At 36.8% G+C, this 16,519-nt stretch overlaps 1 protein-coding gene across 4 annotated transcripts in view; it reads right to left on the reverse strand.

Annotated features, from left to right (window-relative positions):
* Window positions 1-16,519, reverse strand: part of chchd3a (coiled-coil-helix-coiled-coil-helix domain containing 3a) — a 103,580-nt gene that overhangs the window by 82,962 nt on the left and 4,099 nt on the right. For all 4 annotated transcript variants that reach the window (XM_047390454.1, XM_047390456.1, XM_047390457.1 and 1 more), the window contains exon 4: window positions 6,250-6,343. In XM_047390454.1, coding sequence (XP_047246410.1) covers window positions 6,250-6,343 — 94 coding nt within the window. The remainder of the gene's footprint in view (window positions 1-6,249; window positions 6,344-16,519) is intronic.

Consider the following 16,519-nt stretch of genomic DNA (forward strand, 5'->3'; position numbering starts at 1 on the left):
TGAAAGTAAATCTGTTGGGCTTCTTCTTGGCACTCAGAAAACAATTCTCAGTGCTACTCTGCCGTACAGGACACAATAAAAAAAAAAAAAGAAAAAAAAGAAAAAACATTACGATCATCATGAAACTCCAAAAAAACATAAAACAATGGTTTACTTTTACCATATATTTTCCAGTTCTGTCTAGATGATCCAAATGCATCCAAAAGTGAGGCAGTCTTATGTAGAAAGATGCTGTGAAATGAAATATAGTCCAGAACAAACAGCTAAAATGAAACAGGAAAAACTCACATCAATAGTAACCATAGATGTACAGCACAAGATCCAGCGAGAAGTTGATGAAACAGCCTGGCCTAAAAAGTGCAGGGAAGGGGACCAGGTGAATCTAATCAGCAGGATTAAAGAGAGCTGAGAGGGAAGCAGGGCAAGAACCATACAGACAGACAGGCAGACAGACAGACCCAATTTCTAAATGTATGGATCACAACATAGTAAATGTATATAATAACTGCATTATGTAAAAGTGGACCTTTTGCAAAATATATATTTTAATAAAAGATGTCCATAAGTCAATTTTCTAAGTAAAGTCTCATTGCTGGTAAAGTCTCTAATGACTTTACCAACATTCTGGCATTGAGTGCATGCCATCTATTCTGTCTAAAATACACAACTGCTGTAGATAATGAATTCAATTAATTATCCTTAAATCCAAATAAAAACATTAATATTTTACATATTTATCTTATTCAGAACATTCAATTCAGAATCTAAAAAGCAGTAAACTGCTGTAAATTATAAAAAAATGTAATAAGATAACATTTACCGCATTAAAAATATTCATATGCATTTAGGTCCATAAAGAAAATTTGTTGAAACAGAATAAAATTTGTAATGTTGGATTTCTGAATGACTCAGACAGTGCTTTTATTTTTGAAAAACAGGAAGTGTTTCTGTAATGACATTAGCTTAGCAGTGAGAGGTTAAGATGGTGGAAGTAAGTTGCTTTTTTGTTCTGAAATGTCCCAAAATCATTTTACAGACAGCTCAGATTGTGAGACATCAATGCGGTCATTATTATGGTCCTACAACAAACCATTAATATTTAATGGTCTGCTAAATGTCTCTGTTAATAAATCAAACGCACCCTTTAACTGGAGAATATGCAGACCTCTGTCAAAGCTGCGGCCTGTGATTTACTTACTGTAGATGCTTGGCTAACAGCAGTATAAAATAATAGCAGGTGAGCTTGGAAGCTGGCATAAACCTTGTTTCTTGGCACGGGATGTAAAGAAACACTAAGGGGAGACCATGCATACTATGAGAAACGTTATAGAAACGTTATCATGTCATCAGTCATTTGTAAACACTAAAGTAACTCAAGTGGCAACAACAATAATCACTTAATCAAATGATCTACAATTACAAACAGAAAATTACATGACAGAACTCTTGTTTATGACACCCAAGCCCCAGACCTCGAGTCTGACTCGAGTCTCAAATCTTTAGAGACAAGTCTACATCGAAGCCACTTTAGTCCCCATCTCTGTTTTTTTCTTTGCAATAAATATTTTCTCACTTTAAATTTGACTCACCTTGCTTCAAGACATATTAAATAATTTTGTTGCATTAAAGGAGGAAAGTTGTGAATTATTTATCAAAATCCCACACTGCAAACAGATCTTTGCTGCCTAAAAATCACCTTAATCTTTTATAATGATGATGCAATTGTGGAAAAAGTATGATAATCTTGTACATGAGTGAAATATGCTTTATTAACACTGAACAATCTGTGTTGCCAGCCAGTCTTAAATCTGCCTGTCCTGCAGCAAATACAGTCAAGCCTGTGCACTGGTCCTTCTAACTGTTAAGTCCCAGATTTTAATGATAGTTTAAAATATTAAAGACTAAGGATAAATTCAACTGGTACATTGTTGCTTTTTCAAATAGGTTTCCTCTGACAGGGTCATGACAAATCAAATTAAATTAAGCAACTTTGCATCTTCATAATCTAATGAAGGTTTTATGTGTGGGAACATGGTAAACCTATACAATGCAAAACAAAAAGCAGACATTTAAAGCTCTGTCTGTCTGGCTGATCTAAAACTAAAAGAATTTAATAGAAGTTGTTAAATATAAAAAGAGTCAAAAACTCTTAGAGAAGGTCAACATTCTTACTCTGAAATCTGGAATGCAATTATATCACACAAGCTAACACAAACTGCTTAAATAAATGTCGAATTCGCACAAATACAGCTAACCTTAAAAGGTTACAATATTGTAAAGATGAAGGAATTCAGAGAAATGAAGCAACACTGAACAACAGCAAAAATGGAAAAACATAAGCAAGAGACAAGACAGAAAGGGCAAGGAGGGTTAAAGTGTCTGAGAAAGTGAAAAAGTAGAAGAACTGGTACCAACATTGATAAAGGACGCACTGGGTTGAGGAAAAAGAAACGGATGAGTGTGAGAGTTTTTTTACCCTCATCCCACCTTCCCTATCATCCTTTTCTGTGACGTTCTGCTCGGATGCCTGACAGAGAAGCGCCAGAAGCAAATCTGCTCTCTGCACCCGCTCGTTTCTACAAATTAGTTTAGGCTGCACCTAAATAAACCCGGAGCTCAGAGCTCCTACTTCCTCTCTACCAGAGCAAAATATGCAAAGCCAGATCTCTGGAGTTGATTTATGGACTTGCAGCCAAACAGATGGAATAGCGCCTAATCTAAACACCACAAATTCTCAAGAACGTTTTTCAACACTGCACTACTGCAAATGACAAAGGTAAAACTCCAAACACACGGATTCGAGTTTATCAACGCTCTACGCATTTTATAGGAACAAATATACTTCATATGAGAGTATTAAAGAAAATTATACCGTTAAAATGTTCATAATCCTTTGACTTTTTCATATTTTGCTAAATTACAACCACAAACTTTAAAGTATTTTATTGGGATTTTATGTGATAGAGAAACATAAAGTAGTACATAATTGTGAAGTGAAAGAGAAACGATGCATTGTTTTCAAAATCTTTTACTAATAAGATTGTAAAATGCATAGTGCACATATGGATTCCTTCTTTATTCTGATACCCTTAAATAAAGTCCAGTGCAAACAATTTCTATCAGAAGTCACCTAAATAGTAGGTAGAGAGGACATCTATGAACCTAATCTCAGTATAAATCCAGATGTACTCAAGAGGCCTAAGATGCTTTTTGGAGACCATCATGAAGATCAAGTAATAAGTCAAAAAGGTCAAGGATAAAGAATGGAGAATTTCAGAGCATGTTTAGCTAATGCAACAAGTTTGAACATCTCGGGGCATTGATTAGTCCACCTTCCAAAAAGAGTATAGCACAACTTCAACCCTATCAAGACGTTAATCCCACTAAACGGATAAAATGTGCAAAGTAAGCATTAGTCAGAGAAGCAGTGAGGCTCATGTTAACACTGGAGGAGCTGCAGAAATCCATAGCTCAGGTGGGTGAATCTGTTATATGACAACTATTAGTCACGCTCTATAAACCTATCCCCTTTATGGAAGAGTGGCAGGAAGAAAACCACTGCTGTCCTGAGTTAAAAGAGCAAACATGTGGAACCAACATTGACCTTTCTGCCCTATATGCAAAAAGCTGTGGGTGGTGGAAAACTAACACTGCACATCATCCTAAACACAACCCTCCCCACAGTAAAACATGACAGCGGCAGCAGCAAGGTGTGGGGACAAGGAAGCAGTTCAGAGTTGATGGAAAGAAGATGGATGGATGGATGGTAACACAGTAACACAGCAACCCTAAACATCCAGCCGTAGAAGCAATACAAGGGTTTAGATCCAAGCTTATTTATGTGTGAGAATATCCCAGTCAAAGTCAAGACCTAAATCCATCCAATAATGAATGTGTCATGATTTAAACAGGTCCTATCTATCCAACTTGAGTGAGCTTCAGCTATTTTGCAAAGAAGAATTAAAAAAATGTCTTTCTCTAGAGAAAGCGATAGAGATAAACCCAAAAAAAGACAAAAAAACTCATATTTGTTTTGGAACATAATGAGAAAGTTCGAGGAGTACGACCAATTTCAAGGCACTGAATATCCACTAAGGTGTCCATGTAATGTTCTATTTCCTGTGCTTACACTGTCTCACAGTTTCACTGCTCTGGCACCTAGTGGTTCTGTTCAATGAGCTGTATTACACTATAACTCACAGAAGCAAAGCGTTTTACCCTTTACTCCAATCTAGCTGAGAAAATATCTCATCACAGTGTCTTCTCTGCTATCTCTACAGGGACCATTATGCTGCAGTTAAATTTTAGGCTCAGAGCACCAATAAGGAAAAAGATTTTGAGATTTTCCACCTCATTTGTACATAAAGGAAACCATAGTGACTCCAAGAATAAAGTTAAATAATTAGTGAAAATCAAACAGAAATGTATTTATACTTTTGAGCAACAGCCGCATATCATCCCTACAAGAGATGTCCCTTTGTTTTTTCTGGTACATTTTACTGTTAGCTCTAATGGGGCCTGTTAGAGAATTGGCGATAAAGAGAATATTTTTTAGATTTTATAAATTATAAATATTATACTTTTGCTTCACAAAATAATGCAATTCTTTTAATTGTTGAGCTTTGACAGCATTGTGACCACAGAAGACACTTTGCCCATGTGGATTCAGAAGCACTTTATTAATGACACCAGTTCTTGGAACCATTAATAAAGCATTCCCTTCATATTGCATGTTATTTCTGTAGGTAATTTAATACCTTGATAAATTATGTTTTGTAAAAATCTACCGCTGATCAAACCAGAAATACTAAGCAGTCTCCTGTGGGTAGACTGGCGTAAAATAACCAAATTTTAATATAATTATAGGGATATTCCAGAGATTTACAGATTGAAAGCTTGTTAAAGTGAATTTGAAGCATCCCAAGGTAGTTATGAATTAAGCGTAAATGTCCTGGAGTAGACGTCTCTCTTTTCTTCCCAAAAAGACCAAAACCGCAAAAGTACGAAAAGCTGAAGAGGTGACATGGCCGGCATCGGTAGCCGTCGCATCAATGCAGTCCAAAATGCAAGAAATATACCCAGTTTACAGCGGACTAATGAACACACTGGAGACTATTTTGAAAAAAATGCAAAACATATACACTACACTAAACTCCACGACACTATATTGCCAAAGGTATTGGGTCATACCACCAAAGCAATGAACTTCCATGGCTGCAGGTGTATAAAGTTTGCACAGAGTCCAGACCTCAACCTTCTTGAACACCTTTGAGATTAATTAGATCAGAGACTGCAATTCTGGTTTCCTTATCCGACTATGAACACACTCCTAAACTTTGTGAAAGATGTTTACAGAATAGTTAACGTTGCTGTTGCTAGCAACAGTGGGTCCATCAACAAATTACAGATTAAGAAAAGAAAACAATATAAAAACTTCATATAAATGACCTGAAACTGCGTTGTCACTCCTATCATTTATAACAAGATATTAAAAACAAGCCCACTACCTTCCCCTACAAATACAATGGATGTATTTTTCACTATAGAGTACAAGGATATGTACAATTACATATCTAAGAATCTGTTTATCATAAATGTATATTAAAAGAAACGGAGCAACACACTGAAGGCTTGACCACTTGTTATTTTAAGGACCAAAATAAAAACAGACAAGCAAAGGGTAGAGGATTATTCACAGAGGAGAAAAAGAAAAGAATGAACATGAAGAGTATATTTCTTTATCAGGCAGTGCTAATGGATCATCCCCTCTACACCCAGGAAATTATCTCAGCATTGTGCTCTCCTTACTAAGACATGATTAATTGATTGCAAAGGAACAAGAGTAAAGAAGGACAGAAGATAGGGAAGGAGGGAAAAGTGCTGATGTACTGCGGAAGAGGGGTAAATTGGAAACAGTGGGGATCGGAAAGACTGCTGCTGACCTTTTGGAATATTAATGAAACTGGAAAATGGTCAAGTTTAAAAAAGAGAAAAACATTTTTGAATTCTCATACAAACTGAACAAAGAACTGGCATAAGTTAAGTGGTTAGATACACATGCCTAGCAATTTCTTTGGACAAATACGAGTTAGTTATATTACAAAAACAGACAAACACAAACCCCATCATATGTTTATCATATGAGAAAGCACAACTGTTCAATTTCAAAAGCAGAAATTACATCAATAAATGAAAAACAAAGCTTTGAAAGGTAAACTTTGTGTGTGAATGTGTGTGCAGGACTCTAACCATGCTTGCATCTCATGCTCCGCTTTGGCCCTCTTTTGCTCCAAGTCTTCATACAGTTCATCAGTGATCTTCTTCCTCAGGGCCTCTTCATTCGCTAGAGACACAAAGAAAAAGCAGCAAATGTGAGAACGCCAGGAAATTACAGCAAAGTTCATTATATACAAAAAAACAGGCATGTTTTTTTTGAGAGTCAAGGGTTAGAAAAAAAAAGGTAGGTAGTTAAAAAAAAGCTAGAAAAAATTAACAAAAATAAATAAAATTTCCAAGGTACAAAAAAGTAACTGCTCGTGCAGTCACTTTTGTAACTCTGCACAAGCAAGAGTGAACAAATGTGCTTGCTCAACATATTGAATGTATAGTTTCAGAACATAAAAATAAATCTGATAATAAAACTCATTTAAGAAATTAGTTTTATATGTGTGGTTTTGCAGCCAACACACCAGTAATATCGGTCTATCTAGAAACAAAGAATGTGAATACTGCATTTCAAAATCCCACGTAAACACTTCAACAGACCAAAGAGGAAAAACTATCACTGGCCACCTGCATTAATTCTTTTTATTGTTGTTTTTCCTGTTTGTAAATCTCCATAAAAAAACCAGGACACACTATACCGACTCTATGGCCCACAGTTATCAAGTCAGTAATAACTAAGATGACAGGAGAAAAATACAAAAGTTATCCGACAGAACCCTCTGATCTTAAACCAGACCATATCAGCAAGGTTTGCAATTTTATATTTGTTCAAAACACAAAAACTCTAATACAATGTCATTTTTACAGAAAAGATCAAAGAGACAAAAAAAGAATAATGGCCATAGTAAGTTCCTTTGGCAACAAACACATCATATCAGCACAAACAACTCCTCATCCGTCAAGCACAGCAGCAGCGGCCGATGTTCCATACTTTTGCAGGAACAAGAATCTTGGCAGCTGCCTCCAATCGATAGCGAATCTCATCTCTGCTGGCTTATGCAAAAGGTTTATGATTTAAAGCATAGCAGACAACAGAATTGAAAGCATTTATAATGGCCTAGACCACAGTGTAAAGCTATTGTGTTGTGGTCCACCAACAAGAGACAGATATTTATATTTGGAAAAACAAATCTAAATGCTGTCAACACTCTGAAGACAGTACTCAGCAGCATGAGCTGCATAGAAGATTTTCATTTTCATTTGTGGCAGAGACCAAGGAGACAACAGATTAACCACAAACACATTACAGACCCCAACAACAATATTTGCACTCACAAAAATCTCCTGTATTCAAAATATGTGATTGATGTCTGCATCTATGACCTATCTGGAGTGTTATAAAGTCATTACACAAATGCCAGTAATATATTAGAAGTTAAAAACAAAAATCACTTTAAGCATGAAACTTGGCATAACTTCTTGGATGTGCCAATTTATTTTTAAACAATTTGTATTCTCTACGTTTCCAAACATTTATTTGGTCTGTCCTCTGTAAAAAAAAAATCCTCATGTTTGGGAATCCACCTTTATACAGAGATCAATCCTCCAACAAGAGGAAAAAAACCTACAAAACAATAACAATGGTACCATTGAGTTGACACATAATTTCCAATATTTCTTCATACAGATGCAAAGAAAGGCACATAGACATCCTCTATCCTAAACGCAACACAGTTCAATACTACCCTGTCAACACATATTCATGTCACTGACGACAGACGTATATGACTCCATGTCCTCACCAGTCTATCTTGGCAGGTAATTAAGCATGAAAGTAAAGATGCCGGCCAGCGACCGGGCCAAAACGTGCACTGAAGGCAAAATTGACATACGGTGTGCTGCAACGCTGCGGTGATGAAGGGGGAGGTGTCTGAGCCTGTCAAGATTAGTCTCCCACTGCATTAGTTAGATCGGATAATCCCTATTGTCAGAGTCTATCACTACCTGGCAACATGTGGCAACAGCAGCCAGCAAAAACCTCATTATTCTCAAAATAAGATTAACACAAAGAGAAAACAATAAGGTTACAGATATGCAAAACTATTTGTTTAAATCAACAGTCAGATACTAAAGAATATATCTAAATAGAGTATTTAGTCAGTAAGTTAAAAAGCTTAGGTGCTTACAGTTCATCAAAATCTTCTATCCCACAGACTTCAGGCTTTTATATAAATGTGGGGACTTTTACAGCTCATCTTTCTTTATTTGGAAAAACTAGAGGAATGACAATATAAAAATTTGCATGCCATATTCCCTTGAAATGTTAATATATGTATATGGAGTACAGTATTAAAAATCTTCTCTTGTTTACAGGAACATTTGGTTACTGAGTGGACTTTCCTAAGTCAAAATATTTTTGACCAGGGTGCCTTGTGGGTAATTTGCACTTTCCAAAGGCTTGAAACGATAAAAATGATCTAACAACTAAAATCCTTAAAACTAAATGTTTTTATTGTCAATATTTTTGATATTGTCAACAAAAAAGTATAACCTGTTGATAAAAGGTCATAGAAGAACTTTACATTTTTGATCACTTAGATTTTTAGAGGGAGGGTGGCAGAAAATACACTGACTAGTTTTATTATTATTGCCACCGATGGGTTCTTATGTATTGATCTTTATGCAGCAACATCATTTTCTGTGTACATCAATTTTCAGTTCTGGCAGATTCACGTTGTATTTATAGTTGTATTTAGATGTGAACCTTGCCTGGGCCCTTTAATATACTGTGATCTAAACCATTCCATTGTAGCTCTGGCTATATGTTGAGGGTTGCTGTCCACCGTGATGGTGAATCTCTGCTCTAGTCTTCAAGTCTTTTGTAGCCTCTAACAGGTTTTTGTACGACTGACTTGCAGAGATATTGAGACTGAACAGCCATCTATAAGATGTTCAAGCATTTAGATATTATTTCAGTACTTTACCCTGTTTAAACTCCATACCCTTTATGCTGACCTGTTTGTTGTGTTCTTTGGTTTGCTCACTAGCAAACCACTTAGGCCTTTATGGGACAGCTGGATTTACCCTGGGATTACAATGTGTATGTTGTTTTTACTAAATAGACAACTTCTGAAGGCAACTCTGCCAAGGCAACAACAGGACAAAATAGAATTACACAATGGCTTATATTTAAAAATTTTGTATTGAGTGCATTACATTAGTTTCCGCAATGTTGCCAATAAACAAAAAAGTGACTAAATATGCACTTATTTTTTGTGTATTGACATTACCATAATGTCATTATGCTCTGTTGATTTTTAATTGTGTTACTGCCCAAACTTATATATGAGGCATTTTAACCTTTGTTAATCAACAGTTAAAAATATACACTCACTCACAAGAGATCTCTCTAAAGTATATTTTTAAAATTTTTGAAATTCAGGCCAGCTTAGACAGTTCTCATTTCCTCCCCAGCTTTCTAAAGAGGCTTCAGATTGCTAGCGAGCCCACGGGGTCAGCCACAGAACAGGTCCTGATATGATAAACACTGTCTGGGGTCCTTGAGGGAAACTGTTAGGGTCAAAGACAATTCCAGATTGACAGAGACCATGTCAATTTTGAGTAGGACATTTAAATGTTAAAAAGATTAAAAACTCATCATCTTTTTGAAAGCATCTCCCTCTTTTTCCTTTCCACCAATCACTGGGTCTCATGGAAGAACCCACAGAGGAGGCAGCGAAGCAGTGGAGCTCAGGCTATTGGCAGTAGAGATAATAGACAAAGGCAAATTGCATTTCTCATCAGAAGTTTCATTAACCCCGAGACCCGCATGGAGGGCATAATCTGTAACATTACCACTTCCTCACGTTTCTACCTTGTGCACTAGTTGAGTCAACACACACCTTCCACAATGCCCAAATAAGAATAAAAAGGACAGGAAAAAGTGCCAGGAGCAGGTTTCCAACTTTGGCAAGTACAATTGCAGTAATTTCATTTACTGATGATTGTATCTCTAGTTACAGACTGAAAAAAGCTAACTTTGGTTATTTTCTTACAGCAACAAGGAAAAAAGGGACAAAGACATATCTCATCAATGTCTACTTTATGTATTCACACTTTCACCACAATTTTCTTTTTGTCTTTCTCATCTTTCCATTCTCTTTTCTTCCCCAGGAGACATTTTTAAACAGACCATTAGTCCAGGACTGTGTGTGGGCACTGGCATATGAATATTTATAGTATATTGGAGAAAGTGTAGGAGGTTCAACCTTGACTATAGTGTAATCAGCACACATACTTACTCAGGGCATGATTTAGAGACAGCCGACCTGCTGAGAGCCTCACTCAATACCCAACATTCGTGGACACACATAATCAATGTCTGCCTCATTAAGGTCGCACCCTTTGAGAATTGGGCTGAACTTTGTAACATTTTTAACGAGATTCACATTCACATTCATTACACCTTCCTTTTTATATTCCTTAAAAGAGCGTGCTTAAGCATGATCAATCGTATAAGCTGACTTTTTACACCACTTTTAAAATAGTTGGAACATAGTACCTTTCCAACTCTTTGAGGTGACCTCTCAATGTTAATACTGTGAATGTCAACACGCAGTAGTGTTGGATAATGACCGAAATGAGTCATATGCTAAGTTAATAAACTGTAGCTATAGTGCTATGAAAAAGGTTTTTACCCCCTTTCACATTTCTTCTGTTTTTGCTACTATTGAAAACAAATGTTATTCACAAAGATAACATGAGTAAACACAAATTTAGCAAATCTCCAAAGAAGAGTGGGCCATTGATGGCCTACTCTTCCTTGAAGAATTGCTTTAATTCAGCCACAATGAAACATGGGTGGCCTGTTTAAGGTCATACCATAGCATCTCAATCAAATTTAAGTCTAGACTTTGACTAGGCCAGTACAAAACGTTATTTTAGCAATTCGGGGTTGGAATTACTAGTATTCTTTCATTTATTGCCCTGCTGCATATCTCAAGGAAAACATAAAGGTCTGTAAATGATGGCTGAGAATTCCCTGAGAATTTGTGGTTACAATGATTATAGCAAGTCGTCCAAGTCCGGAAGGAGCAAAGCAATCACAAACTATTACACTACTGCCACCATGTTAGACTTAAGGTATGATGTTCTTGTCTTTCTGAAGTGCTATATTAATTTTACACCAGATGTTACAGGATACAAAACTTCCATAAAGTTCCACTTTTGTCTCCTGTGAGAGAATTTAAATTGCTTTTGTCCTTCTGAGGTGACGATCCGTCTGACCTGACAATGGCTTCTACCTTCTTTTCTGCTCCCTCCTGTTGGTCATCCCCACTGCATTTACAAGCTAAAGGGGAAATGTTTATCACAGAGGAGTCGAGATGTCTGCGTGAAAGTTAGGTTGATTCTCACCTCTGCTCTTCCTAGAGGGGGTGGCAGGCCACATGGGGTTTTTGCTAAGCTGATATAAGGAATATCAACCTTTGTCTCATGACATGGGTTCGATTCCAGCTTCCTCCTGTCATATGTCAATGTGGCCCTGGGCAAGGCACTTAACCTCAAGTTGCTTACCGATCTGCGTATCGGTGTATGAATGTGTGAGCGTTGGTGAGTGCGATTGGGTGAATGTGGCTCTAGTGTAAAGCGCTTTGAGTGCTATAAATGAGCGCTTTGAGTCTGTATGACTGGAAAAGCGCTATATAAGTTCAGTCCATTTACCATCGAGTGGTTATCATCGTTCTCTTTCTTTAGAAAGGCCTGCATTGATTGGGTTCTATTGTGGTGACATGGCTTTGTGGGTCGAGGCAGTAATGTAGTAACCCTAAAAGATGTGAGTGACTTTTGCCCCTTTACCACTGGCTCGATTTGGCCCGACTTGGCTCGCTTCGCGAGCATTTCCATTATTATTATTTCAGTACCGGTACCTACTTTTTTGGTACCTTCTTCTTAGCAGGGCTAAGCGAGGCCGAGTTGGTACTGTACGTGACGTGAACAAACGGCTGTTCATTGATTGGCCGTGTGTGCGCCCAGCCGTAAGAGTCGACCAGTGTAAAAGAAAAAAACAACCGGCATTTTCAAATGTGCATTCAAACGAGTGAGAGAAACATATGATGGAGTTCGCACAGTTATCCAGAAGAGTAACCCATTGGAGCAACGCCGAGGTGCAAGCTTTTTGGGCGATCATAGGAGACTGCAATATTCAGCGGCAGCTGAATAAAAATATAGGCAACAACTATTAGAAATAAACTGAGACCTAATTCAAATCTTTCCAAGTCTCTTAAAGGGAAAATTAAATCTTTAATAATAATAATAATCAGATGTCAAAATCCTACTCATCAAATATGATTGTCAATGCAGTCAGCAGATTTAATCCCCAGGCAATAGGTGTTTCATTCGCGGTTATGCAGCACGACACATGATGCTTTGAAGCCGCGCCTCCAGGAAGTGTTCCCTTCAGCGCAGCAAGAGCGGGTCTATGGAAATGCAACACACAACGTGCAGAGCCGTGCGGAGCTGTTCTGGGCAGGCAAATCGAGCCAGTGGAAAAGGGGCTCAAGTTTCTCATCTGTTCTTGAACTTCTTGAAATGTGTTATGTGTCGCTTTTGAAGATCTTTTAGCCTACTTCACGTTGTCAGACAGTTCTATTTAGGTGACATTTAAGTGATTCTGCCAGTCAGACAGTAATCAGGTCTGGGTGCAGCAAGTGAAACAGAACTTAAGAAAATGTAATTAATCACTGTTAATTCATGATTTATGGATTACTTTTTCATATAGCACCAGGTTGATCTGGAAAGCTTTTTTCAAATGAAATCATCTTTGGAAAACTGTTTTTTTGCATTAATATGATTTATCTATGTCTGATGTAAAAATTGTTCTATGATCTTAAATATTATATGAAAAAACTAAGAAAATCAGAGGACATCAGTAAAAGAGTGAATAGTTCTCAGCAATAAATACTAGGTAGATGATGATTACATCACAAAATATTACAAAGACACCAATTCATCAGTGATTTTAGTGCAGATGTGCTTTGGACATAAGGGAATATATTTTATTTCTAAATTTTTACATTTCAAATCAGTTATTTTAGCATAAAAAAGAAGAAAAAGTAAACACAGGCACCATGTCTTCCAAAAGAGAAGATTACATTGGCTAAAAAAAAAGAAATATGTGGTATATCCTATTCCTTCATGAACTGAAGATGCTGTCCAATGATAATAAACTCAGCAACTGTTACATAATTAAATGAGATAATCCTATATGTACCTTTTTATCTTTTCCTCAAAACTAATTAACTCAAACAATGGACTGATAACTTTATACAGCATGGAGAAAAATTAAACTAGTTTGATAGTGAGGCCCAATGGTCCTTCAGGCTTTTCTTGTTGAAGATATATACATTCTATTATCTGTCTTCCACAACAAGCAGTCCAATCCTGAAAAACCCAATCCTTTCTAAATGTTTAAACCGTGACTTCACAATAGCTCATCTGGCTATCAACATCTATCGCTAATTGCTCCTGGTCAGCTTTATGGCTTTTTAAGCAAATGCACTGTAATTTAGAACACAGACACATAGACACTTGTCTTGCTTACCTTGAACACCGCCAGGTATGTCTGAAGTCTGAAATAAATTGTCTGTTACATAAAAAAAATAAAAAACACAGATGAGCACTGGGGGCCCTCAAGGTTGTTTGCTCGGTCCATTGCTGTTCACACTATTAACACCTTAGGTGTGCATCGAAAGATGAGGAAAACCTGCTAATTAAATTTTACAACAAGTCAATGCAAAGGGAGAGATACAAAGAATTTGAGGCTTTACTTGATGCTGTACTTTCTAAGGATAGCCAACACTTCCTATCAGCATCCGAACAGCCTTCTACATAGGTGTGGTTGAGAAGGTGTGGAAGTCCTGGATTTTTATGTGGTACTTGAGCTGCACCATGACACACAGGAGGGGTCTGCAGAAGATAGTGAAGAGTGTTGAAAAGGTCATTGGAGTGTCCATCATGCCCATCATCTGCATCATCTGTTTCAAGCAGCTGCAGTTACAGGGTTTTGAACATGACCAGAAAATACCTTTCTGTGAACTTTTTTTTACTGCCACCATTAGGCAAACAGTGATAGACCATTAAAAGCCAAACACATTCCTGCCTTAAGCTGTTAACAAGCTGAAATACTGTTAAGATTATGTGCTTTATCTTCTTGGACTTAATTTATGTTTTATAATTTTACATAAATCTGCTGAATGATCCAAGATAAACAATTAAATTTTATTGCCTACAATTTACTTCACATTGACATTAAAAATGGATTAGATTTTTCTACCACGGCCAGAACCCACATTGAATATGTTTTTCACATATTATTGAATTATTAGGTCATGGCAAATTATGAGGTTGTGTGGTCAAGTGAAAATAAAAGACACAAAATCCAATACTTGCTTACTTTCGGGTTTCATTTTCGTATCAAACTGTTACTCTGAACATATTGCAATGGACCAAACACTGTCTTTGGTTTAAACAATAATCTGATGCAAACGTAATGCTGACTAAAAAGTGTAAAAAAAAAAAAAATGGTAAAAAAAGAATAATAATGAAGTTAACAGTTAATGAGGCCTGTAAGTTTGTTGTATTAAACTGCGGAGGTGTCGTTTTAATCACTGGAGCCAGTGTGGCGTGGCATAAGTTGGCCTTCTTTAATTACCTCACTGACTGAGCACAGTCAATAATAGAGGGGTTTTCCCACACCATGGATGCCACCCTAAAAGAAATCTACTCCCACGGTTGCTTCTGTACAGAGTACTGAGCTGGTAACATTCAAATGTCCTCTGCCAGATAACATGTAACAACTCACACTAACAAGACAAAAACTGTAAAAACTTTACACATTGTAGCTCAAATATATATACAGACATTGTTTAAAGAGACAGTGTTTCTCAATTTGTGATATTAAAGGTAACCTATTATACTTCATTTTAAACATTTGGGATAGGTCTATGGGCTATACAGCAGATGCGCAACAATACAGCCATACATCTTTGACCCTGAGTCAGACCCAGAAGCAGAAGAAGTGGAGCCTCCTGAACAACCATCAAGGATGCAGCAAGCAGTTACTGAATGGTAACTTCACAATGTCATGTTCATAAATCAAAATGGTATTATTTATTATCATCTCAATTAGGGTTGTCACCCTTTCCGAAACACATGAAATATTCGATGTACATTTCTGTCACACCCTCAAAAATAAAATGAAGCCAGAAATCTCTGTTATCAGACAGCGGGAGAATGTGCATGGACACATGTGGGTCTTTGCAGCCAACAACAGAACAACTGCCTTTGAGGGTAGCCATTTTAAAGTGGGTGTAAGGTAAAACCAGCCGCAAGATGTGATCCTCTACTGAAAATCGAGTGGGTGGAGTTCCGGTTTAGTTGCTAGTCAGGGGCGGGACTCAGGTAACGTTGCAAGGTGCTAGTGTAAGCGTGATGTCACAATTTAACAGCTTTTGAAAGCGCGTGTTTTCTAAAATAAAATAAAACACCTAGTTCACCTCTAACCCTGCATTGCTGTAGGTTAATCCAAAACTGTACTGTTTGTCCTTAAGCCTAAATTATCACATAAACATTTAATAATTATCTTCCAGTCTTTTAATATTTATTAACAGTTACATTATATTCATTTAGCATTTAATTCACCTTCCAAAAATCAGCTAAAGGCTGATTTATATTATTTTGAAAATTGATCAAATGTAATATATAAATACGCATTTGTGCACAAAGAAAAATAATAGAAAGAGATTAAAACCTTTCAATGTTGCATTTCTATATTCTTCAAACTGAGCTGAAGAATGTTTTATAATATTGGGAAACTATTTTCTAAATCCATACTGGAAACCTCTGTTCTCGATTCTAAATAGCCATGATGTTCAGATTTAAGGTATCAATTACAACATAATGAAAGAGACAACGTGTAATAAATAAATAAATGAGTGTTGAACTTCTGAATGAACAGGAAGTGCTTTTGTTTTTGATATTTTGAGTCAGAAGTCTCTCTGTAATGTTGCAGGTAGCAACAAGAGAACGTCCACAAAGAGCTAAAGTCATTTAATACATCATTCCTTTAGATAGACTTTCCTGTGGTGATTATTGTGGAGCAACAGCTAACATGAAAATATTGTTATGATCCATAAACAGCCAATAATCCACAAAAATCACTTGCTAATAATTAAGCGATTCCTTTCTCAGTCGAAGATGCGCAGCATCCCCTTTTAACAAGACCTGAGTCTCAGACGAGGAGTCCAAGTTAAGTCTAAGGTTTATAGGGCACAAATCTAAGTTACTGGAGTCAGAG

Source organism: Girardinichthys multiradiatus, chromosome 17 (assembly GCF_021462225.1).
Source record: "Girardinichthys multiradiatus isolate DD_20200921_A chromosome 17, DD_fGirMul_XY1, whole genome shotgun sequence".
NCBI lineage: Eukaryota > Metazoa > Chordata > Actinopteri > Cyprinodontiformes > Goodeidae > Girardinichthys > Girardinichthys multiradiatus.